General features: G+C 39.4%; 1 protein-coding gene across 1 annotated transcript in view; it reads right to left on the bottom strand.

Annotated features, from left to right (window-relative positions):
• ITIH5 (inter-alpha-trypsin inhibitor heavy chain 5) overlaps positions 1–26,345 on the bottom strand; it is a 118,728-nt gene that overhangs the window by 79,749 nt on the left and 12,634 nt on the right. The window contains exons 3-4 of the mRNA XM_049882014.1: positions 4,420–4,583; positions 3,248–3,349 (exon numbers count right to left, since the gene is read on the bottom strand). Of these exons, the coding sequence (XP_049737971.1) occupies positions 3,248–3,349; positions 4,420–4,583 (266 nt within the window). The remainder of the gene's footprint in view (positions 1–3,247; positions 3,350–4,419; positions 4,584–26,345) is intronic.

The following is a 26,345-nucleotide window of genomic DNA, read 5'->3' as shown; positions in this document are numbered from 1 at the left end:
AACCCATGGCTCGTGTCTTCCAGGCAAGAGCGGGATATTCCATTCTCACTAACAGGATTTCACACAGCAAAGTTTCTCAAAGTCCATGATTTTAGAGAACAAGCTTTATCAGCACTATGACCTTTTATTAATTAACGAAAACAGTTTTACATGTTCACACCACTTTATCTAGACACTAAGACCATTTTTCTTCAGAGAACAGAGGCTTGCACATTTAGGTTCTTATTTGTTTTTGTGTATGCTGTGAGGCATGGATCCTGTTTCATTTTCCCGCATGCGGAAATCTAATTTTTCCCAGCCCCATTGGACTAGGATTATATTTCCCTCTCTAGTAGCCAAATATGAACCTCACATTTGGGAAATAAAATCCCAGTCCAATGGGGCTGGGAAAAATTGGATTTCCACATGCAGAAAAATGAAACAGGATCCATGCCTCACAACATACACAAAAACAAGTAAGAACCTAAATGTGCAAGCTAAACCAAAAAACTCCTAGAAGAAAAAGCAGGGGCAACACTGCTAGGTCTCGCTTTCAACAATGGATTATCTAATATAAAACAAAAGCACAAACACCAAAAGACAAAATAAATAAATGGGACCTCATAAAAGTTAAAAACTTCTGTTCATCAAAAGACTTTACCAAAAAAGTTAAAAGAAAAGCTACTGACTGACTGGGAGAGTACGTTTGGAAATCACATGTCCAACAAGAATTTAATAACCAAAATGTATATAAAACTTCAACAACTTAACAACAAAAAGATAGATAACCCAGTCATAAAATGGACAAAGTACTTGAACAGATATTTCCCCAAAAAGGCCATTCAAATGGCCACCAAACACATGAAAAAATGCTCAGTATCATTAGCCATCAGAGATGCAAATCACAACCAAGATAAGATGCCATTTCATTCCCACTAGGATGGCTAAGGAGCCCTGGTGGTGCAGTGGTAACAGAGCTCAGCTGTTAACCAAAAGATCAATAGTTTGAATCCACCAGCCACTCCTTGGAAACCCTATGGGGCAATTCTTGTTACACTATCCTACAGGGTCGCTAGGAGTCAGAATCAACTCAATGGTAATGGATTTTTTTTTAAGGATGGCTAAGATTAAAAAAAAATTAAAAACACAGAAAATAACATGATCAGGATATAGGGAAACTGGAACACTTACGCTGCTGTGAATGCAAAATGGTACAGCCATTGTCAGGGGCAAATTATCTAATAAGCAAGGTGTGCTTACTTACTAATCTGTAGTAAACAATTTCAGATTTTTTCACCACATCAAAGAGTCTGCATCTAGGTATGGCTGGCATCTGTCTCTCTCCCAACCCCACAGTACCTTCCTACAGAATCAAAAACTCTTTTCAATTTTACAATCCCTGGCAGGGGCCGATGACCCAGTAAGCACAGTAAGCATGGGCTTACTTTGCTTACTTTCTCATCTATAGTGAACAATTTCGCATGAGTTTCATGAGAAATTGTTCACTACAGATGAGTAAGTAAGCACAAGTAAGCTCATGCTTACCTTGCTTACCATTGCCGTCATGACCCAGTAATTCCACTCCTAGGTATATACCCAAAAGACTCAAAAGCAAAGACTCAAACAGGCACTCGTACACCAATGTACATTGCAGCATTATTCATTCACAATAGCCAAAAGGTGGAAACAACCTAAATGCTCATCAACAGATGAATGGATAAACAAAATGTGGTACATTGGAATACTACTCAGCCAGTAGGAGAAATAAAGTCTTGATACATGCTATAATATGGATGGAGCTGGAAGACGTTATGTTGAGTGTAATAAGTCCATTACAAAAGGACAAATATTGTATGACCTTGCTTATATAAAAAGACAAGAAAAAGCAAATGTATACAGAACAAAGCTTGTTAGTGGTTTCCAGGTGCAAGAGGGAGGCAGAAATGGGGGGTTAATTGTGATGGAAATATGTTGATTAAGGGTGTGGTTACAGAGCTGATTATTGTAATTGCTATCATTAAGTTTTACACCTGAATAAGTTGAACTGACAGAAGTTGTGTGAAAGACATATTTACAATTACAGAAAAAAAAAAAGAGTAGCTGCTGAGGTTGCTTATGTACAACCAAAAACTTCATGGGATTTGGTTCCTTGGTTTGGAGGTTTAGGGTCATGATTTCATGGGACATCCCATTTAATTGGCCTAATGATATGTTTAGTGCTTCTGTTCTACCTCCTAGTTCAATGCATGGTGCCTGGTATCTTAAAAGCTTTCGAGCAGCCATACAAGGCATAACAATTGGTTTCTATTCACTTGGAACAACAGAGGAAGAAGGAGAGTCAGGAATAGGAGGAGGACAGGGAAGGTGCGGCTAATTGCCTCCATGAACAACTGCTTCCTTTGCCATGAGACCAGAAGAACTAGATGGTACCCACCTACCTTTACTAAACATTTTGATCAAAGATTCCTTAGAAGAATCCTGATCAAATGGAGGAAAATGCAGAACAGAATATCAAATTGTTATGGACTCCGGACTTCCTAGACCCATGAGGGTTAGATGAACCCCTAAAACTATTGCCCTGAGATGATCTTTAAACCTAAAACCAAAAATATCCCCTGAAGTCTTCTTAAAACCAAACAATAGTTTACCTTAAGTAGTAAAAAGTATCTGCCTTGAGCATTACGCACTTTTAAGAACTATTTGTATGGGATCAAATTGAGAACAACAACTCCAAAGGAACCTTAGGGGGCAGTGAATTCATGCTAATGGAGAGGAACAACTTGGAAAAGGAGGGTGACAGTAGTTATACAACTCAAAGAACGTAATCAATGTCACTAAATGGTACATGTAGAAACTGCTGAATTGGTGTATGTTTTGCTGTACATATTCTCAACAATAGCAACAAAATAAATAAAATTACATGTAAAAAAAGCCCCAAATGAGCCATTTAAAAAAAAGAAAAGAAAGAAAGGAAAAACAAGGCTACCATAATATTTGGAGTTAAGAAGGTAACTCTGAAGAAAACTAAATACAGAAAAATTAGAATTGGATGCTTCTAGGAAGTAAGAATTGAGAAATAAGAGAGGCAAAATGTTCCTTTTCATTATAAATCCTTATCTCCTATATCAATATTAACCATATTGATAAAATTACATTGATAAAAAAATTCTGTTAAAAATAAATACTTGGAGGAAGGGATGAGGAAGAGATGAGTAGGCAAAGGGGTAGACAATTTTATTCTTTAATTCTTTAATTAAGTGGCACTTACCCATTGTCTTCTGTGGTTTTATTCCTTTCCTCTTTTACCCTATCACCATTTTTCTTTTCTTTTTCTGTAATTTCACCCTGATAAACCTTGTCTCCAACAAGCCTGAAACACAAGAGATAGCTGTGTTACCAGCTTGCAGTTAGTTCCAAGACAAATTCAAACATGGCTCTCATAACTACGACAACCTTACAAAATATTTTTATTTGCCTCTTGGATATACAGAAAGAAAGCATTCCAGACCAGGGCACAATGCTTGAATCATTCATTTCATCCTAGGGCAATTTTCCACAGGTCTGAATGGGAAGACCCAACCCACTGTGCCTCTGTGATTCTCTAGGAGTAAATCACACCTGCTCAAACAAACTTCCATGAAGACTCATCAGCTTGAATCTTGCCCAAGCTGAAAATTAAACCCTAACACCAACCCTATGTCACAAATCTTTTCTGCTTAGTTCAGAACAAAAGAAGAGATATATTTAACCTAGTATATCAACAGTTTCATATTATCTCACCCTTCAGATCTGAACCATCATGTTCTCTGAGCTCCCCCCCCTGACTCCCCTATCTAAAGAATCTCCTCTCAATCCTACTTGCTGCTCTGTCATCTTTATAACATACACTACCATCTGAAATTATCTCATGTGTTGATTTGTTTCCTAGGTTATTGACTGTTTCTCCCCAAATGGAATTCCTGGAGTGGAGTAACATTATCTTTTTCATAGCAATATACCCATCACCTGGAAGAGTGTCTAGCCCATAGTGGGCACTCACTAAATATTTACAGGTGGGAAGGAGGAGGGCTGGAGGGACAGAAGGAAGGAAAAGAGGGAGGGAGATAGGGAAAGAGGAAAGGAGGAGGGGAGAGAGGAAAGGAGGAGGGGAGGGAGCACAGAAGGAACCATATACAGTAAAACCTGTGAAAGACAGATACCTGTTGGAGAAGGAAAACTCAAATATTTCCCTATCAAAGGCAGAAAACTTGGAAGACCCAGAAAAACAAGGCAGTCCCATCAAGTTCTGGCTCTCACAGGTTTCACTGTATAATCCACTCTGGGGTACAAATTCTCAGTACAAAGACAGGCTCTTGGACCTCACATTATCTCAGGATGACCTTGACCACCCACATAGAAATCTTCATTCCAAGACTTTCGTCCAGTGTGTCTGTCACCTACATAACGAAGTTGGTGATGAAAGATGCTGCTGGAATCTGCATCTGGAACTCAACTTCCTGGTCCTCCGAAGCTCTATTCAGCATTCTGCAGGAAACCGTAGTGAAGGCATAACGAGAAATAATGGTCGACTTCACAGAAAATTCTGTCATCAAGGGTTTGGTTTTCTGTTGGAATTGAAACACACAGTATTCTTGGTGATGCATTACAGCATATGACAAAATATTTTGGGGTAGATGTGGGGTTTTTTTTCCCCATAAGGGAAATATTCTTCAATTTGGGAACCTTTGGCCTATCGTTCCTTTCTTCTTTCTTTGTCTTCTGATTTTCCTATGTTTTATTCCCTCCGCTTATAAGACAACTTTGGTGGAACAACCAATTCTTGACATAGAAGTAATCTTTTAACCTACCTTTAACAAAACAACACAGTGGAGATTTCCAATTTAACAGAGAATACACATTGCTTAAACACTTTAATAAAATAATTGAGTTTTAGAAGGAAAGTATGTTAAATATATAATTCTTTTCTGTTAGAAACTTTAGATCACATTTACAATATCACTGAATTGATTAAAATATCAGAACACTCCTAAAGAAATTCTCATATTTTCAAATCTGTTTCAACATCCATTCAGAGGAACCATTAAAACCCAAAACCAAACCTGTTGCTGTCGAGTTGATTCCGACTCATAGCGACCCTATAGGACAGAGTAGAACTTCCCCATAGAGTTTCCAAGGAGCGCCTGGCGGATTTAAACTGCCAACCCTTTGGTTAGCAGCCGTAGCACTTAGCCACTACACCACCAGGGTTTCCAGAGGGACTGTAAGCTAGGGTTATTTCATCTGGACTACAATCACATTGTTGTAACATAGGATCAATACTGACTCAAGAAAGGATTTGGGGAATTAGAACTCAGAAAAAGGGAAGTCTATTTCTGTGCTAATTAAGGAGCCCTGGTGGCGCAGTGGTTAAGAGCTACAGCTGCTAACCAGAAGTTCAGCAGTTGGAATCCACCAGCTGCTCCTTGGAAATCCTATGGGACAGTTCTACTCTGTCCTATACGGTTGCTATGAGTTGGAAACGATTTGACGGCAACAAGTTTGGTGCTAATTAAATGTATCCCAAAAGCTTCTTATAAAGGCAGTAGCTAGATGGTATGAGTTTAGAAGCTTGTTAGAACTATTCAGTATTTTTTCTAGCTTTCACAACAGTGTTACATCTTCTGCTACCAAGAACGTAGCAGAAGCCTGAAGAAGGAAACACTAATGAGTAAAGCCACTGCTAAGTGATTGCTTCATTCCAGGAACTGACTAAGCAATTTACATGAATTATCCCATTATAGTCTTGGGAAAGACAAATGAATTTGGTGTTTTTATTCTCCTTTCATAGATAAAGCTTAGAGAGGTTACATATTGATCCAAGCCACTAAGTAGTAGGAATGGGATTCGAACCCAGTTCCACATGCTCTGTTAGGGATTGAAGTGTGTCCCCCAGTAATATGTGTTGTAAATCCTAACCTCTATGCTTGTGGTTATAATCCCATTTGGGAATGGGTTTTCTTTCTTATGTTAATAAGATAGGATCCTGTAGGGTGTACATTGAGTCAATTTCTTTCGAAATATAAAGGAGGTTAAACGCAAGCTAGCAAGGAGAGACGGGAAAAAGAAATATCAAGCACATGAAGATTGCCCAGGAAGAGAAGCTCAAAAGAGGACAAAGACCTTTTTCCAAAGCCAGCAGAGACAGAAAGGCTTCCCTAGAACCAGCACGCTGAATTTCGACTTCTAGCCTCCTAAACTTGAGAAAATAAATTTCTGTTTGTTACAGCCACCCACTTGTGTTATTTCTGTTACAGCAGCACTAGATAACTAAGACAAAATTTGGTACCAGAAGAGTGCGGTGCTGCTGTAACAGATACGTAAAATGTGGAAGGGATTTTAGAATTGAGTAATGGATGGAAGCTGGAAGAGTTTTAAGGTCTCTCTCAGTTTGTTGTACTGTGGGGGCTTGTGTGTTGCTGTGATGTTGGAAGCTATGCCACTGGTATTCAGATACCAGCATGGTCACCCATGGAGGACAGGTTTTCAGCTGAGCTTCCAGACTAAGACAGACTAGGAAGAAGAACCCGGCAGTCTACTTCTGAAAAGCATTAGCCAGTGAAAACCTTATGAATAGCAGCGGAACATTGTCTGATATAGTGCTGGAAGATGAGCTCCCCAGATGACTGGGGAAGAGCTGCCTCCTCAAAGTAGAGTCGATCTTAATGACGTGGATGAAGTAAAGCTTTCGGGACCTTCATTTGCTGATGTGGCATGACTCAAAATGAGAAGAAACAGCTGCAAACATCCATTAATAATCCATTAATAATCAGAACCTGGAATGTACCAAGTATGAATCTAGGAAAATTGGAAATCGTCAAAAATGAAATGGAACGCATAAACATCGATATCCTAGGCATTAGCAAGCTGAAATGGACTGGTATTGGCCATTGTGAATCACACAATCACATAGTCTACTATGCTGGGAATGATAACTCGAAGAGGAATGGTGTTGCATTCAACATCATAAAGAACGTTTCAAGATCTATCCTGAAGTAACAACACTGTTCAGAGATAGGATAATATACATATGCCTACAAGGAAGACCAGTTAATACGACTATTATTCAAATTTACGCACCAACCGCTAGGGCCAAAGATGAAGAAATAGATGATTTTTATCAGCTTCTGCAGTCTGAAATTGATCGAACATGCAATCAAGATGCATTGAAGATTACTGGCAATTGGAATGCGAAAGTTGGAAACAAAGAAGAAGGATCAGTAGTTGGAAAATATGGCCTTGGTGATAGAAACAATGCCGGAGATCGAATGATAGAATTTTGCAAGACCAACGACTTCATTGCAAATACATTTTCACCAACATAAACGGCAACTGTACATATGGACCCCGCCAGATGAAACACACAGAAATGAAATTGACTACATCTGTGGAAAGAGACAATGGAAAAGCTCAATATCATCAGTCAGAACAAGGCCAGGGGCCGACTGTGGAACAGACCATCTATTGCTCATATGCAAGTTCAAGCTGAAATGAAAGAAGATCAGAGCAAGTCCACGAGAGCCAAAATATGACCTTGAGTATATCCCACCTGAATTTAGAGACCATCTGAAGAACAGATTTGACAGATTGAACACTAGTGACTGCAGACCAGACGAGCTGTGGAAGGACATCATCCATGAAGAAAGCAAGAGGTCACTGAAAAGACAGGAAAGAAAGAAAAGACCAAGATGGATGTCAGAGGAGACTCTGAAACTTGCTCTTAAGCATCGAGCAGCTAAAGCAAAAGGAAGAATTGATGAAGTAAAAGAACTGAACAGAAGATTTCAAAGGGCCTCTTGAGAAGACAAAGTAAAGTATTATAATGACATGTGCAAAGAGTTGGAGATGGAAAACCAAAAGGGAAGAACACGCTCGGCGTTTCTCAAGCTGAAAGAACTGAAGAAAAAATTCAAGCCTGGAGTTGCAATAGTGAAGGATTCCATGGGGAAAATATTAAATGACACAGGAAGCATCAAAAGAAGATGGAAGGAATACACAGTCATTACACCAAAAAGAATTAGTCAATATTCAACCATTTCAAGAGGTGGCATATGATCAGGAACCAATGGTACTGAAGGAAGAAGTCCAAGCTTCTCTGAAGGCATTGGCAAAAAACAAGGCTCCAGGAATTGATGGAATATCAATTGAGATGTTTCAACAAACAGATGCAGCGCTAGAGGTGCTCACTTGTCTATGCCAAGAAATATGGAAGACAGCTTCCCGGCCAACTGATCAGAAGAGATCCATATTTATGCCTATTCCCAAGAAAGGTGACCCAACCGAATGTGGAAATTATAGAACAATATCATTAATATCAGACGCAAGCAAAATTTTGCTGAAGATCATTCAAAAGTGCCTGCAGCAGTACAGCGACATGGAACTGCCAGAAATTCAGGCCGGTTTCAGAAGAGGACGTGGAACCAGGGATATCATTGCTGATGTCAGACAGATCCTGGCTAAAAGCAGAGAATACCAGAAGGATGTTTACCTGTGTTTTATTGACTATGCAAAGGCATTCGACTATATGGATCATAACAAACTATGGATAACACTGTGAAGAATGGGAATTCCAGAACACTTAATTGTGCTCAGGAGGAACCTTTACAGAGATCAAAAGGCAGTTGTTCAGATAGGACAAGGGGATACTGATTGGTTTAAAGTCAGGAAAGGTGTGCGTCAGGGTTGTATTCCTTCACCATACCTATTTAATCTGTATGCTGAACAAATAATACAAGAAATTGGACTATATGAAGAAGAACAGGGCATCAGGATTGGAGGAAGACTCATTAACAACCTGCTTTATGCAGATGACACAACCTTGCTTGCTGAAAGTGAAGAGGGCTTGAAGCACTTACTAATGAAGATCAAAGACCACAGCCTTCAGTATGGATTACACCTCAACATAAAGAAAACAAAAATCCTCACAACTGGACCAATGAGCAACATCATGATAAATGGAGAAAAGATTGAAGTTGTCAAGGATTTCATTTTACTTGGATCCACAATCCACAGCCATGGAAGCAGCAGTCAAGAAATCAAAAGACACATTGCATTGGGCAAATCTGCTGCAAAGGACCTCTTCAAAGTGTTGAAGAGCAAAGATGTCACCCTGAAGACTAAGGTGCGCCTGACACAAGCATGGTGTTTTCAATCACATCATATGCATGTGAAAGCTGGACAGTGAATAAGGAAGACCAAAGAATAGTTGACACCTTTGAATTGTGGTGTTGGTGAAGAATATTGAACAAACCATGGACTGCCAAAAGAACAAACAGATCTATCTTGGAAGAAGTGCGGCCAGAATGCTCCTTAGAGGCAAGGATGGCGAGACTGCGTCTTACATGCTTTGGACATGTTGTCAGGAGGGATCAGTCCCTGGAGAAGGACATCATGCTTGGCAGAGTACAGGGTCAAGAGAAAAGAGGAAGACCCTCAACAAGGTGGATTGACACAGTGGCTGCAACAATGAGCTCAAGCATAACGATTGTAAGGATGGCTCAGGAACAGGCAGTGTTTCGTTCTGTTGTGCATAAGGTCGCCATGAGTCGGAACTGACTCGACGGCACCTAACAACAAACAACAACAATAGTAAAAGCCTAGATATCCTCCAAGAGGCTGTTGGTAGAATTACGGACATCAAAGGCAATTCTGGTGAGGGCTCAGAAGGAAGTGAGGACAGCTACAGATAAAGTCTCTCTTGTCTTAGAGAACATATATGGCGCCAGCCACAGAATGTTCCTAGAAATGTCTCGTAAGGCTTTAAAAGAAAATGATGAACATGTGATTGGACAATGGAGAAAATGCAGTGCTTTTTATGCAGTGGCAAAGAACTTGTCTGAATTATGTTCAAATGTTTGGTGGAAGGTAGAACTTGTAAGTGATGAACATGGATATCTCGCTGAGGGGATTTCTAAGCACAATCTTAACGGAGTCACACAGTTTCTCCTTGCTGCTTATAGTAAAATGCAAGAGGAAAAAGACAGACTTAAAAATCAACTGTGCAAAATGAAAACAGAACTTAAAGATTTGGAAAATTCTGTTGTAGAAACTAAGGACACCAAGGACATGGCTACACAGTCTTTTGTTAAAGAGATTAAGCCTTTGACTGACGGATCTAACCAACTACCACAGCAGAAAACTCATCAGCTTAGACTGAAATGGACAGAGAAAGAACAAAAGGAAGGAACACTGTGTGCCTCTTGAAATTCTACAGGCAGGAAATGGGCCAAAGGAGTTACATTTGTTGTCCTCCAAAAAATGAAAAGGACCATCCCTGGGGCACCTAAAAGATCAGCAGAACTGTTGGAAGGAGCCTGGGAAGCAAGGCCTTCTTGGTTTCAAAGGGTGGGGCCATAGTCTCCTGGATCTTAAAGGGTGGGGTTGTAGCCTTCTAGGTTTCAAAGAGTCAGATCTTCGCCAACTCAGGTCTGGAGTGTGGGGCTGCTGTAAGATGTGCCAGGGGGGTGGGGCCACCACTCAAAGCTGAGGGGGCAGGGCTGCCATGCCCAAGGGGCAGAAGAACAGGGCCTGCCCGAGCCAAGGGGATGGGGTTGCCATCCCAGTGGGCTTGGAAGGTGGAGCTGAAGCCCAAGGCTGAAGGGCCTCCACCCAGAATCCAGAGGGCGTAGCCAACACCCAGAGTCTAGAGGGTAGGGTCCTTACCCAGACAGATGGTCCCAAAGAACAGAGAATTATTTTCAAGCCTTGAGAACTAATGTAAATTGTTATGTTGGGTTTGGGGCTTGCTTGGTGTCCACTATCACTTCTTTCCCTTCGATTTCTTCCATTTGTAATGGAAATGTCTACCTTGTGCCTGTTCTACCATTGCATTTTGGAAAACAATAACTTGTATTGTAGATTTCACAGGTTCACAAATGAAGAGGAATTTTGTCCCAGGATGGAATATGCCTAGGGTCTTACCCATACTTGATTTAGATGATTCAGAACATTATATTTTGGACTTGGAGTTGACTTAAGAGATTTGGGATGATGGGGTGAATGCATTTTGCATGTGGCAAGGACGTGAATTTTGGAATGTTATAGATTGAACTGTGTCCCTCCAAAATATGTGCTGTAAATCCTAATCTCTATGCCTGTGGTTATAATCCCATTTGAGAATAAGTTTTCTTTGCTGTCAATAAGACAGGATTCATCTAAAGTGTACCTTGAGTCAATTTCTTTTGAGATATAAGAGATCAGCCACAAGCTAGCTGGGAGAGACAGGGAAAGAGAGATGCCAAGCACAAGAAGACTGCCCAGAAGCAGAAGCTCAGAAAGAGATAAGAACCTTCTCCCAGAGCCAACAGAGTGAGACAGCGTTCCCCTAGAGCTGGTGCCCTAATTTCGGATTTGTAGCCTCCTAAACCATAAGAAAATAAATATATGTTGGTTAAAGGCACCCACTTGTGGTATTTCTGCTATTGTGGCACTAAATAACTAAGACATGCTTCAAAGTTCACACTTTCACCATTATACTGTGCTGCCTGTCAACACTTGGTGGACATGTCTTACTAATCATCTTGTACTCAAATCCCAGCATGGTCTTTGGCCCATAACAGGCTCTCAATAAATGAGTATTGACTGGAACGGGGCTACTCTGATAGGATTCTCCTCCATTCCACTGGTACTGTGGCCTCCATGGTCAATGTGTATTTCAGCCCTCACCTGCTTTATTAATTTATGCCAAGGGGTATTGCTCCTGTGATATACAAAGATGATAATAAACCCTGTTTCAAAGGAGTTACCATAAAGGGTTATTCTACTTAAACAAATATTTACTCAAGATGTTTGAGTCAAATCATGCTCTACACATACAACTATAAAAAGCTTAAGAGATATTTACACAATGTATTAGAGAAGTGGAGCTGAGATTTATTCAGTACAATACATGTGAGAGAATGCACACTCAAACACCCACAAGAGGGTGAGCTGCAGGAGCCAAACACAGAAGTGAAGCCAGAGAACGGGTGGGGTCTTAGATGCAAGCTCTAAGGATTATTCATCTTTCTGACATTTTGTGGCTGGGCTTTCATTCTTAGTGACTCAACAAAATAATGACAAAAGAGAACAAGCTTAGGGAAAAAAATTAGGAGTATGTGTATCTTTCTTAGAAAGCTGGAAAGATATAAACATATAGAGTTCAGTTTAAACAATGATCGAATTGGAAAAAAAGAACATCTCAAAGTATCTGAAAAATTTTCACCTAAAAGAGGAAAGTGAGCTCTTTGATTTGATCTGAAGAGGAACTATCTCAAAGTAATGATTCTCAGAGTGTGGTCCCCAGGCCAGCAGCATTGGCATTACCTAGAAACTTGGTAGAAATGCATACTCGGACCCCATTACAAACTTACAGAATCCGAAATTCAGGGGATGTGGTCCAGCAATCTGTGCTTTAACAAATCCTTCAAGGGATTCTGAAGGTCAGATTTGAGAACCACTATTTTAAAGTAAAGGAAGCCCTAGCAGCACAACGGTTAAGTGCTCAGCTACTAACTGAAAGGTTGGTGGTTTGAAGCCACCTGCCACCCCATGGCAGAAAGATGTGGCAGCCTGCTTTCATAAATATTTACAGCATTGGAAACCCTGTAGGGCAGCTCTACTCTCTCCTATAGGGTTGCTATGAGTCGGCATTAACTGGATGGCAACGGTTTTGTTTTGTTTTGTTTATCTTAATGTGATGAAATGGCCCTCCTCGTACATTTTCTCATCTGTAAATTGAGAGGCCTTGAATAAATCACTAAGATCATGTTCACTTCCGAGATCCATGAATCAAAGACAAAGCCAAAAATAAGAAATAAAACCACAGAAAATGTTTTAACTTGGGTTTTAAGAAAGTGTCCCCAAATTCAGAAAAACTAGATTGCAGAATATTCTCTAACGAAAATCTAGTCTCTTTACAACAAAATCTGTCTGTCTAGAAGTGATCTGGACTAAAAAGAGATTTCACATGTGGTGATACCAAATCTTTCTGTTAAATGAGCTCATTGAAAACATTCAATATTTTCCAGGAAAGACAACGGAAGTTATTTTGAGGATGGTAATAACAATGATCTTAGAAGCATGGCAACCTGTTTGGTTTTTTTTAATTAAAATGTATACATCATCATTTTTCAAAATGAAATGCTAAAGTGAATAAATCCATGAATTGAGAAAAAGTGTTCATGTTGTTTCTGGGAATAGATTTTGTTTTTTTTTTTTTTTTTAGATTTTCCTCTTAAAATATTGTTGTTAGGTGCTATTAAGTCGATTCTGACTCATGGCAACCCTATGTACAGCGAAATGAAGCACTTCCCTGTCCTGCACCATCCTCACAATTGCTGCTATGTTTGAGCCCACAGTTGCAGCCACTGTGTCAATCCATATCATCAAGGGTTTTCCTCTTTTTTGCTGACCCTCTACTTGACCAAGCGTGATGTCCTTCTCTAGGGCCTGGTTCCTTCTGATAACATGCCCAAAGGATGTGAGACGAAGTCTCACCATCCTCACTTCCAAATACAGCACTCTGGCTGTATTTCTTCCAAGGCGGCTTGTTCGTTCTTCTTGTAGTCCATGGTATATTCAATATTCTTCACCAACACCATAATTCAAATGCATCAATTCTTTTTCAGTCTTCTTTATTCATTGTCCAGCTTCCACATGCATGTGAGGCAATTGAAAATATCGCAGCTTGGATCAGGCACGCCTTAATCCTCAAAGTGACATCTTTGCTTTTTAATATTTTAAAGACATTTTTGTAGCAGATCTGCCCAATGCAATACGCTGTTTGGTTTCCTGACTGCTCCTTCCATGGGCTTCATGGTGGATCCAAGTAAAATGAAATCCTTGACAACTTCAATCTTTTTTCCATTTAACATGATGCTGCTTATTAGCCCAGTTGTGAGGACTTTTGTTTTCATGTTGAGGTGTAATCCATACTGAAGGCTGTAGCCTTTGATTTTCATCAGTAAGTGTGTCAAGTCTTCTTCACTTTCAGAAAGCAGGGTTGTGTCATCTGCACATCACAGGTTGTTAATGAGTCTTCCACCAATCCTGAAGCCCACCTTTCTTGATTTTAAACCATGCAGTAACCCCCTGCTCTGTTCGAATGACTGATTCTTGACATTTGTACAGGTTCTGCATAAGCACAATTAAGAGTTCTGGAATTTCCATTCTTCCCAATGTTATCCATAATTTGTTATGATCCACATAGTCGAATGCCTTTACTTAGTCAATAAAACACGGGTAAACATCTTTCCAGTATTCTTTGCTTTCAGCCAAGACTCATCTGACATCAGTAATGGTAGCCCTCATTCCACAACCTCTTCTGAATTTGGCTTGAATTTCTGACAGTTCCCTGTCAATGTACTGCTGTAACTGCTTTTGAAAGATCTTTAGCAAAATTTTACTTGTGTGTGATATTAATGATATTGTTTGATAATTTCCACATTCTGTTGGATCACCTTTCTTTGGAATGGGCAAAAACATGGATCTCTTCCAATCGGTTTACCAGGCAGCTGTCTTCCAAATTTCCTGGCATAGACAAGTGAGTACCTCCAGTGCTGCATCCGTCTGTTGAAACATCTCAATTGGTATTCCGTCAATTCCTGGACCCTCGTTTCTTGCCAATGCCTGCAGTCTAGCTTAGACCTCTTCCTTCAGTACCATCGGTTCTTAGTCATAGGCTACCTCCTGAAACGGCTGAACATAAACCAATTGTTTTTGGTACAGTGACTCCGTGTATTCCTTCCATCTTCTTTTGATGCTTTCTGCATGGTTCAGTATTTTGCCCATAGAATCCTTCACCATTGCAACTTCAGGTTTGAGTTTTTTCTTTGGTTCTTTCAACTTGAGAGATACCGAGTCTGTTGTTCCCTTTTGGTTTTCTAACTCCAGGTTTTTCACATATCATTATAATATTTTACTTTGTCTTCTCAAGCTGCCCTTTAAAATCTTTTGTTCAGCTCTTTTACTTCATCATTTCTTCCATTCACTTTCGCAACCCTATATTCAAGAGCAAGTTTCAGAATCTCTTCTGGCATCCGTTTGGTCTTTTCTTTCTTTCCTGTCTTTCTAATGACCTGTTACTTTCTTCATGTATGATGTCCTTGTTGTCGTTCCATAACTCGTCTGGTCTTTGGTCATTAGTGTTCAATGTGTCAAATCTATTCTTGAGATGGTCTCCAAATTCAGGTGGTATATACTTAAGGTCACATTTTGGCTCTCATGGACTTGTTTTAATTTTCTTCAACTTCAGCTTGAACTTGCACATGAGCAATTGAGGGTCTGTTCAGAAGTCAGCCTCTGGCCTTGTTCTGATGGATAATGATGAGCTTTTCCAACATCTCTTTCCACAGACATAATCGATTTGATTCCTGTGTATTCCATCCAGTGAGATCTACATGTATAGACTCTGTTTATGTTGTTGAAAAGAGGTATTTACAGTAAAGAAGTCGTTGGTCTCGCAAAATTCTATTATGCAATCTCCAGCATCATTTCTATCACCAAGGCCATATTTTCTAACTGCCAGTCCTTCTTTTTAGTTTCCAACATTTGCATTCCAATCACCAGTAATTATCACTGCATCTTGAGTGTATGTTTGATCAATTTCAGACTGCAGAAGCTGGTAAAAAATCTTCAAGTTCCTCACCTTTAGCATTAGTGGTTGGTGCATAAATTTGACTAATAGTATTAACTGGTCTTCCTTGTAGGCATATGAATATTATCTTATTACTGACAGCATTGTACTTCAGGATAGATCTTGAAATGTTTTTCTTGACGAGGAATGCAATGCCTTTCCTCTTCAATTTGTCATTTCCGACACAGTAGACCATATGGTTGTCCAACTCAGAATGGCTAATACCAGTCCATTTCAGCTCATTAATACCTAGGATATTGACCTTTCTGCATTTCATTTCATTTCTGACAACTTCCAATTTTCCTAGATTCATACTTCATACATTCCACATTCTGATCATTAAACGGATGTTTGCAGCTTTTATTCTCATTCTGAGTAGTGCCACATCAGCAAATGAAGGTCCCGAAAGCTTGACTCCATCCATGTCATTAAGCTCAACTCAACTTTGAGGAGGCAGCTCTTCCCCAGTCATATTTTGAGTGCCTTCCAACATGAGAGGCTTGTCTTCTGGCACTGTATCAGAAAGCATTCCACTGCTATTCATAAAGTTTTCACTGGGCAATTTTTTTCAGAAGTAGACTGCCAGGTCCTTCTTCTTAGTCTGTCTTAGTCTGGAAGCTCCGCTGAAACTTGTCTACCAAGGATGACCCTGCCGGCATTTGAAATACTAGTGGAAACGCTTCCAGTATCACAGCAACACGCAAGCCACCACAGTACGACAAACTGATAGACACACTTACAAAATTACCTTTGTTTAAACATGTTCCTATTCGTTATTTCAAACTCCATACTATTTCTGATCTCTACACACTGTTTTGTAAACTAGATTTCTGCATATTTATAAATGCCTTTGAAATCTTTCTGGAAGAGATTACAGTATCAATTATAAGGAAAAACCATCAAGAAAAAAAGGCTTTCAAGTCCATTCTCCTTCACTTTGTTGTTGTTGTTAGGTGCCGTCAAGTCAGTTCTGACTCATAGTGACCCTACGTACAACAGAACAAAACACTGCCCAATCCTGTGCCATTCTCACAATCTTTGCTATGTTTGAGTCCACTGCTGTAGCCACTGTGTCAATCCATCTCGTTAAGGGTCTTCCTCTTTTTCACTGACCCTCCACTTTACCAAGCATAATGTACTTCTCCAGGGACTGGTTCCTCCTAATAACATGTATAAAGTACAGGATACGAAGTCTCACCATCCTTGCTTCTTTCTAAGGAGCATTCTGACTGTACTTCTTCCAAGACAGATTTGTTCATTCTTTTGGCCGTCCACGGTATATTCAATATTCTTTGCCAACACCATCACTTAAACGCATCAGTTCTTCTTCAGTCTTCCTTATTCACCCTCTAGCTTTCACATGCATATGAAGCAACTGAAAGTACCACGGCTTGGTCAGGTGCACCTTTAGTCCTCAAAGTGACATCTTTGCTTTTCAACATTTTAAAGAGGTCTTTTGCAGCAGATTTACCCGATGCAATACATTGTTTGATTTCTTGATTGCTGCTTCCTTAGGTGTTGATTGTGGATCCAAGAAAAATGAAATTGTTGACAACTTCAATATTTTCTCTGTATAACATTATGTCGCTTATTGGTCCAATTGTGAGGATTTTTGTTTTATGTTGAGATATAATCCATAGTGAAGGCTGTAGTCTTCCCTCACTTACCAACATAAAATCCAGCCAGAAGTCTTAGGTAATTGACACCGAATTCTCTTTCATAAAAGGATTCCAGAGACAGCCTGGTTGCCCAAGGCCTTCCGCACGGACAACTGTTAGACAAGCAATAAAATACACAACTCCAAAACTACATTAAATGTACGTCTTTGTTGTGGATTCAAAACTCACTTGTGAACCACAGTTATCACCCATTCGGTTCAAGAGATGGGACATTAAACCAGAGGCCTATCTATGAAAAACAGTGCCTATGGCCAGCACCAAAATTGCACGCCCATCCAAACATCTGACACCCATTGTTTAGATAATTGTCATAATATCAGCTCAAAAATACAGGTCAACCTTGCTCATCTTTCACTTAATACCTTATGGCACTATATGATCTTTCATAGCTGATGATGGAAACAGTGATGGTTAGTAGAAACTGCTTAGTGGCACCCCCTTCAAGTGGTGCCCAGGATACGTGCCATCCCTACCACACCTTAGATTTGCCTCTGCAGCTGAATGCATTCTGTCCATTGTCATGTTCTGACATTTTCCAAAAATTCTTCCTATCAACTTATCACTTAACTCTCTTACAGAAAAGTAGAGTATTAGTTGGGGGGGAGGGCTCATTATTTAAGTTTACATCTTAGATAAACAGAAGTTTACAGCTCTAGCTGCACAGCATTTCAAATGAAAGTTTAGCTCTTTCAGTAGACAGTCCTTGCCTAGTACTATCGAAAAAAATAAAACCTCTTCTTCATTTGGTACACTTGAGACTATTTTTGATATCATGTTGATTTGTTCTTATTTATGACATAAGATTTCATTGAACCCAAAGTGTGAAAATTAGAAGACACCCAACAAAATACTTAGTTTAACTCTTAGAATACCTTCTTTTGCTTTAAATTAAGATCAAAGATGTAGCAGAATTTTCCAAAATATTACATCAGGAATATGAAGCATAGTTTATGGGCCCAAGAGACAGACTGAGAAAAGATTCAAGAGGCTATTTCAGTTTTACTGCTTCTACCCAGTTACTATTTTCCCACAGAAGCCTCTGTTATTACTTACAGGCCATAGCCCTTGCCTGTCTGTTACAGTACTCTTGTCTATAACATATTAGAATCAGCTGTATACAAATCTATTCCTCCCTATGCATCCTGCACCCCAGAATCTACTAGACTATAAACACAAGGAAGACAAGGACCATGACTTATTATTGTTGTTTTGTTTTTCACTCACATCTCTTGTTGTTGTTAGGTGCTATCAGGTGGATTACAACTCATACAGACCACATGTGACAGAACAGAACTTCCTCATAGGGTTTTCTAGGCTGTAATCTTTACAGAAGCAGATCACCAGGTCCTTCTCCTGAGGAGTAGCTGGGCGAGTCTGAATCCCCAGCTTTTTGGTTAGCAGCTGCGTGCTTGAGAATTTAAGGACGGCGCCACCAACTCTTAGCATAGAGTAAAACTCAAAAAAAATTCATGGACAGCTTAAGTGTCTATCAGTGGATGAATGGATAAACAAAATGTGGTACAAAATAATGAAATACTATGCAGCAATAAAGAACGATGAGTTCTTGAAACATCTTGGAACACGGATGAACCTAGAGGACGTTATGCTAAGCAAAATAAGTCATTCATAAAAGAGCAAATATTGAATGATCTCACTTTTATAAAGTGACAAGTACAGCTATACATACAGAGACCAGTGTCCATTGGTGGTTACCAAGAGTGAAGGTTGGGTTGGGGAGGGGGATTCATTCTTTAGACAGTAGTTACTTTTTCCTTATGGTGATAGAAAAAGCAGTACTGAATATGGCAGACGTGTACACAGCTTAACCAAGATAACTGATGCCACTAGGTTATACACACACACATAAATAAGGATGTTTAGGCTAAATGCTATGTTACATATAATTTTGCAACAACAACCAAAATACACGTGTGTTTATATGTATGTACATATATGTACATAAGTATATATATGTATATACATACATCTATATGTATGTGTGTGTGCATGTGTATATATATATATATATATAAAACATATATACACAACAAACCAAATAAGGGTCCCAGAAAACGATACTTCTTACACATAGCCAATCACCTCACCGGATCTGTTTTCTGAGTTTGAACTCTTAGGGTCATAGTCTCATGGGACAATTTGGTCAAATGGCATAATATAGTTCATAAAGTTTATGTTCTACATCCTAGTTTGGTGAGTAGCATCTGGGGTCTTAAAAGCTTACAAACAGCCAGCTAAGATACAGCTCTTGGTCTCTACTCATCTGGAGCTAAAGAGAAAGAACGAAACCCAAGACTCAGTGAAGGAACCAGTCTACAGGACTAATTGTCTACATGAACCACAGTCGCCTCTACCCTGAGACCAGAAGAACTAGATGGTGCCCAGCTACCAATACCAAACATTCTGATCAGGACCACAAAAGATAGATCTCGATAGAAAGGGAGAAAAATACAGAAGAGAACTTAAAACTTTCAAAAAATCCAGACTTAATGGACCCACTGAGACAGGAGGGGACCCTGGGACTATTACCCTGAGATGTTTTTTTATACTTTAAGCCTTGAACTGAAACTGTCCCCTCAAGTCACATTTTAGCTAAATAGGAGGTTAGCCCCTAAAGCAATGAATATCAACCTTGAGTACTGCGCCCTTTTAAAAAAGCATCCAAATAAGACCAAATGGTGAACAAATACTCTAAAGCATAGATGAGGAGGTTGTGGTCTCCAAGACTAATGGGAACAGAACAACTAGAATGGAAATAATGAGACTGTTGATACAATATGAAGAAGGTAACCGATATCACTGACAGAATGTGTAGAAATTGTTTGACTGAGAACCTGTTTTGCTGTATACACTTCCACCAAAAATACGATAAACTATTATCTAAAAAACACTTACGGAATTGAATTTTCTGAATCTTGAACAATTAAAGGAAAATGTATTTCTCAAGAAAAGGAAACGGTAATCAATCAACATTTGTTAAGCACTACTATAGACTAAGCTCTATGAAGGACTGGGAATAAATAGAACACACAGTTCTTTCTCTCAAGGTACTTCAACTTGGGGAGAAAGTACAACATATATAAACCAATAAAAAAAGACACAGGACACTACAAACACTTAATTATCTGTTGACTATAAGAGTTTCCATAGTTTAGAAGACAAATCAGTGAGGTCTATAAGAGTAAGAAAAGGTTTTATAACACATTTAGAATTTATATGTGGTCAAAGAGAATGAAAAGAACATTCTAATAACACAAAAGATATGGATGTAGGAATGAACCAGGGCTTCGAACCAGTTCTGCCCAGTTCAGTCATGGCCGAGGAAGCGATACTAGAACAGACCCAAATTGTTAAATTTGGATGAACTGGAATGGGAAAATTACAGGTCAAAGCCCTGCTAGAAACTTAATCTCCCTCTTAGAAAACAAGGGCAGTGTACACATCACACAGCAACCAAATCTCTTGTCTGTTAGATTTTAAGCAGAGTCAGAAACAGCGTGCCCCACTCAAAGCCTACCATGCAGCTTTCAATGTGTGTCGCTCTCCACAGTCCTGACAATAATATAATCTCATTCATCAGGCTCCTGAAAAGGCTCACTATATCTCATCGAAGCCTCCCATTCCAGAGGTTTTACCCGTAATTTTTCCCGTTCTGATTATTGTTCCAGATCCCCCAAACTGTTAACAATTCAGGTCTCTTCCAATTTCGCTTCATCAGCCATAACTGAACCGGTTCAAACTGGTTTGAAGCCCTGGAATGAACATAGTACATTCCCGGAAAAAAAAAATGGATAGACCAGTTTAATTAGGAAGGAGAATACATTTTGAGAAGTATATTGGACAAGTAGGTAAAATACTCATGAACTGAACAACACTAAAAGCCAAGCACAGAACTTTCATGAACATTCGTCGTGAAAGGATATAAAAGAATGGCTTCAATTTTTCCCAATGCACAGTTCTTAAAAATCCAACATGCTTTCTGCATTTGTATTTAATGAGTTATTTCATTTTGGAGTGTCAACTGGAAAAATGGGGCAAAAACAAATCTTCCTGTGACATAATATAATTTCTTCATTATTTTTCCTACAAAGGCTAAACAGATGGAAAAGTAGTCTGAGGCAGGGAGTGTCTTAATTAGCTGCTCAAGGGACCAAAGGTTTATGTATGACTCATGTGAGTCACTTAGAATCAAGCCACCCAGAGGATGTCCCAAATTACCCAAGATGCCGCCTGGAAATGTAACTGAGAAATGTGTGAGGTGGCATTTGCCAGAATCCAGTCCTCAATGTCTCTTCCCAGAAGATTAACCTTCTGTGGTTTTATTCTGGTCTAACAATAATTTAGTGACCATTAGAATAAATTACTTTGGAGGTGGTAGAGAGCCTTAGAAATAATTTAATTCAGGCTCCCACATTTTACAGAGATGGCTATAGCTTGGCAGCTGGTTGTCCTGGTCCAAAGCTCTTTACTAAACCTTACTGCCTCTCATTTTTGAAAAAAGCAACACAGCTCATGTTGTTATCACAAGAAGCAGAAACTTCAAGACAAAGATGCTGCCTTCAGTGAGTACTGTATTTGCCACCTTAGGAAAATAAGTTTACCCCTCTACAGAGGTTAAGACCAAAAGGTCAGCAGTTTGAATCCATCAGCCACTCTTTGGAAACCCTATGGGGCAGTTCTACTCTGTCCTATAGGGTTGCTGTAAATAGGAATCGACTTGATGGCAACAGGTTTGATTTTCTTTATACACAGATGATAGCATCAATTCTGAACCACCTATTTGCAGCAATACATTCTACTTAGCGACATTTCATTACCTTTACAGGGGAAGAAACATGAAATTCAATTATCGCCTACCCCCACTTTTCAAAATGTAAGCATTTTTCTTTTTGTGATGCTAGGGAGCTTCATAAAAATGGTATCTAATTAAAAAAAAAATTTTTTTTTTAATTAATTCAGAATAAAATCAAGAAAATCCCTGTGGTCCATGAGCTGGTAATGATGGGAGAGTAACAGCTATCGGCTTCCAAAATCTGCTCATTAAGTATAGAACATTTAGGGAAGTCAGTTACTGTGATATGGCTAAGGCACAAAATGTAAGGAGAATTATCAGGTGATTCCTGGACTAGACTAAAACAACCAGCAGAAGCAAGCAGGAGGCAGGGCATGCAGGGCCTTATATACGTCCTTGAGTTTATCCTACAGGCGATGGTGAGTCATTGAAAACATCTGAGGAAGAGGGTGAGGCATCAGGTCTACTGCTGAAAAGATCATTCTGGTACCAGCTGGAAAAAAACCCAGGGCCATCTGGATAGGTAAGTAAAACTTCATGTTAAAAAGGTGCAAACCAAAACCAAAACCTACTGCCATCGAGTCGACTCCAACACACAGCAACCCTACAGAACAGAGCAGAACAGCCCCATAGGGTTTCTAAGGCTGTAATCGTTATGGAAGCAGACTGCCACATCTTTCTCCCACCAAGTGGATGGTGGGTTCAAACCACCAACCTTTTGGTTAGTAGCCAAGTTCTTTAATCACTACGCCACCAGGGTTCCTTAAAAAAATGTACAACACATTGTGGAGAGACTGGAACACTTATATACTGCTGGTGGGAATGTAAAATGGTACAAATACTTTGGAAATCAATTTGGCGCTTCCTTAAAAAGCTAGAAATTGAACTACCATATGATCCAGCAATCCCACTCCTTGGAATGTATCCTAGAGAAATAAGAGCCTTTACACAAGCAGATATATGCACACCCGTGTTCACTGCAGCACTGTTTACAACAGCAAAAACATGGAAGCAACCAAGGTACCCATCAACAGATGAATGGATAAATAAATTATGGTATGCTCACACAATGGAATACTATGCATCGATAAAGAGCAACGATGAAGCCATGAAACATTTTCATAACATGGAGGAACCTGGAAGACATTATGCTGAGTGAAATTAGTCAGTTGCAAAAGGACAAATATTGTATAAGACCACTATTACAAGAACTGGAGAAATAGTTTAAACAGAGAAGAAAATATTATTTGATGGTTATGAAGGGGGGGAGGGAGGGAGGAAGGGAGAGGGGTAATCACTAATTAGATAGTAGATAAGAACTACTTTAGGTGACGGGAAAGACAACATACAATACAGGCGAGGTCAGCACAACTGGACTAACCAAAAAGCAAAGAAGTTTCCTGAATAAACTGAATGCTTCGAAGGCCAGTGTAGCAGGGGCAGGAGTTTGGGGACCATGGTTTCAGGGGACATCTAGGTCAATTGGCGTAACACAATCTATTATGAAAACATTCTGCATCCTACTTTGGAGAGTGGCATCTAGGGTCTTAAACGCTAGCAAGCAGCCATTTAAGATGCATCAATTGGTCTCAACCCACCTGGAGCAAGGAAGAATGAAGAACGCCAAAGACACAAGGTAATTATGAGCCCAAGAGATAGAAAGGACCACATAAACCAGAGACTACATCAGCCTGAGACCCGAAGAACTAGAGGGTGCCTGGCCACAACCGATGACTGCCCTGACAGGGAACACAACAGAGAACCCCTGAGGGAGCAGGAGAGCAGACCCCAAATTCTCATAAAAAGACCAGACTTAATAGTCAGACTGGGACTAGAAGGACCCCGGAGGTCATGGTTCCCAGACTTTCTGTTAGCTCAAGACAGGAACCATTCCCAAAGCCAACTCTTCAGGCAGGGATTGGACCAGACTGCACGATGGAAAATGATACTGGTGAAGAATGAGCTTCTTGGATCAAGTAGACACATGAGACTATGTTGGCATCTCCTGTCTGGAAGGGAGATGAGAGGGTGGAGGGGATCAGAAGCTAGCTGAATGGACACGAGAATAGAGAGTGGAGGGAAGGAGTGTGCTGCCTCATTAGGGGGAGAGCAATTAGGAGTGTAAAGCAAGGTGTATGTAAATTTTTGTATAAGAGACTGACTTGATTTGTAAACTTTCACTTAAACCACAATAAAATTAATTTAAAAAAAAGATTACAGATCCCCCTCACTAAAAAAAAAAAAATGTACAACACATAAAAATAATACTTGGAAGATTCTATAAGAAACTCCAAGAGATTATATGAACAGTCTAGGCCAAGGGGGTCAAGAAATTCTTTGACCAAGAATGAAAACTCAGGGGCTATAAAGGAAAAGGGAGAGTTATTGATTACGTAGGAGCTTAAAACTTTTCCATGGCAAATATACCATAGACAAAGTCAGTAAGACAAATGACAGATTTAAGGGGGGAAATCTTCCAATTCAGAAGACAGAGGGTATCCATAACATACAAAGTTGGCTAACAAATGGACAGTTACCAAAAAACCGAAACCTGTTGCCGTCGAGTCAATTCTGATGCATAGTGACCCTATAGGACAGGGGAAAACGGCCTCATAGGGTTTCCAGAGTGCCTGGTGCATTCAAACTGCTGACCTTTTGGTTAGCAGCTATAGCTCTTAACCACTACACCACCGGGGTTTCCAAAATGGGACAGTTAGGGGATAAAAAAACACAATAGAGAGATGGGCAAAAGACCTGAAAAAAACAATTTACAAGTAAATGACTCTGAATGGCCAAAACGAAAGAATTTTAAAAGCCCAAACTCATAAGTAGTCAAGGAAATGCAAAGAAAAGTAATACTTTATAACTAAAAGACCAGTAAATCAAAAAGACTAATTATATCTATTGCTGGCAGGAATGTGACTATTCATCATTGTTGATAGAAAGAGGGATTAATACAGATGGTATTAAGAGTAACAATATTCAGAGAGTAATCTCATAACATCTATCAAAACTAAAAAAAAATATATATATATATCTTTTGAGCCAGCAATCCTCCTACTGCAAATGTAGGTCATAGAGTTAAAAGCACTAGCATAACAGAATAAGCAAGAAGGTTTATTGCAGCAGTGATTGTAGGAGCAAAAAACTGGAAACAAATTGCATGTCATCAGTAGGAGAATGCTCAACAAGTTATGATGTGCCAACAACACGGAATAATATTCAGCCATTAAAAAAAATTAATAGAGTTATGCCAGGTGATCTATTAAGTAGGAATAATAAGGAATAGAAAAGATGTATCTAATTGGGACATCAGTTTGTTATTTTAGTTAAAATCATGAACTCAGAAGCCAGATTACTGAGACTCAAATCCTGATTCTACCACCTTTTGCCAACTGTGTCATCCTGGGTAAGTTGCTCAATCTCTCTGAAACTCAGTTTTCTCATCGATGAAATGCCTCAAAAAATTGCTACAACAGTAATTGAGTTATGATTTGTAAAGCACTTAAAATAATGCCCAGCATGTAGCAAGCACTCAATAAACATTAGCTGTCATTACATGATTCCAATGTTTTAAAACAATGATTGAAATCTCACGTATGTAAATGTACACAAGATTTCCCTATCTTCTGCCTCCGTGCTATTAGTCTCACTGGTACTTATCCTCCTCTTAATGACTGATATAATTCACTTATTTACTTTGTCTTTTTGGACTATCTCTGTTCCCCTTTAGACTTTAAAAGGGACTCTACTCTATAAAAGATAAGATTTTTATTTTATTTATTTATTTTTGGTCTGTTTTGTTCATTGCATATCCTCAATGCCTAAAACAGGACCAGGCAGGTAATAGGCACTCAAAAAATATTCGTTGAATGAATAAATGAATATGTGTATATACGCATAGCTTATTCTCCAGGGGTCTCCCATATTTTTGCATGTCATGGGAGCAGATGCACTGACTGCCTTTGTTCTGAACTATCTTTCTAAGAATGTTTGTATACTGAACAGCCTTGGAAGACAGAGGTGGTGTCTCCCTCCAGAGTGAAAGGCAATTTTGTTTTTTTTTTTTACTGTCCAGTATAATAAAGATAATGACTCTATCTAGGGACAAAGGTCAAGCAGGCTTAGTGCTCATTATAAAATATTCATGTGCCTTACAAAAAAAAAAAAAACTTTTTTTTGTTTTAAGTTTGAGGTTCCTCTCCTGTAATGCAACCAGCTTTGAGTA

The sequence above is a fragment of the Elephas maximus genome, chromosome 4 (assembly GCF_024166365.1).
Source record: "Elephas maximus indicus isolate mEleMax1 chromosome 4, mEleMax1 primary haplotype, whole genome shotgun sequence".
NCBI lineage: Eukaryota > Metazoa > Chordata > Mammalia > Proboscidea > Elephantidae > Elephas > Elephas maximus.
This window is presented reverse-complemented; position numbering and strand designations above follow the sequence as displayed.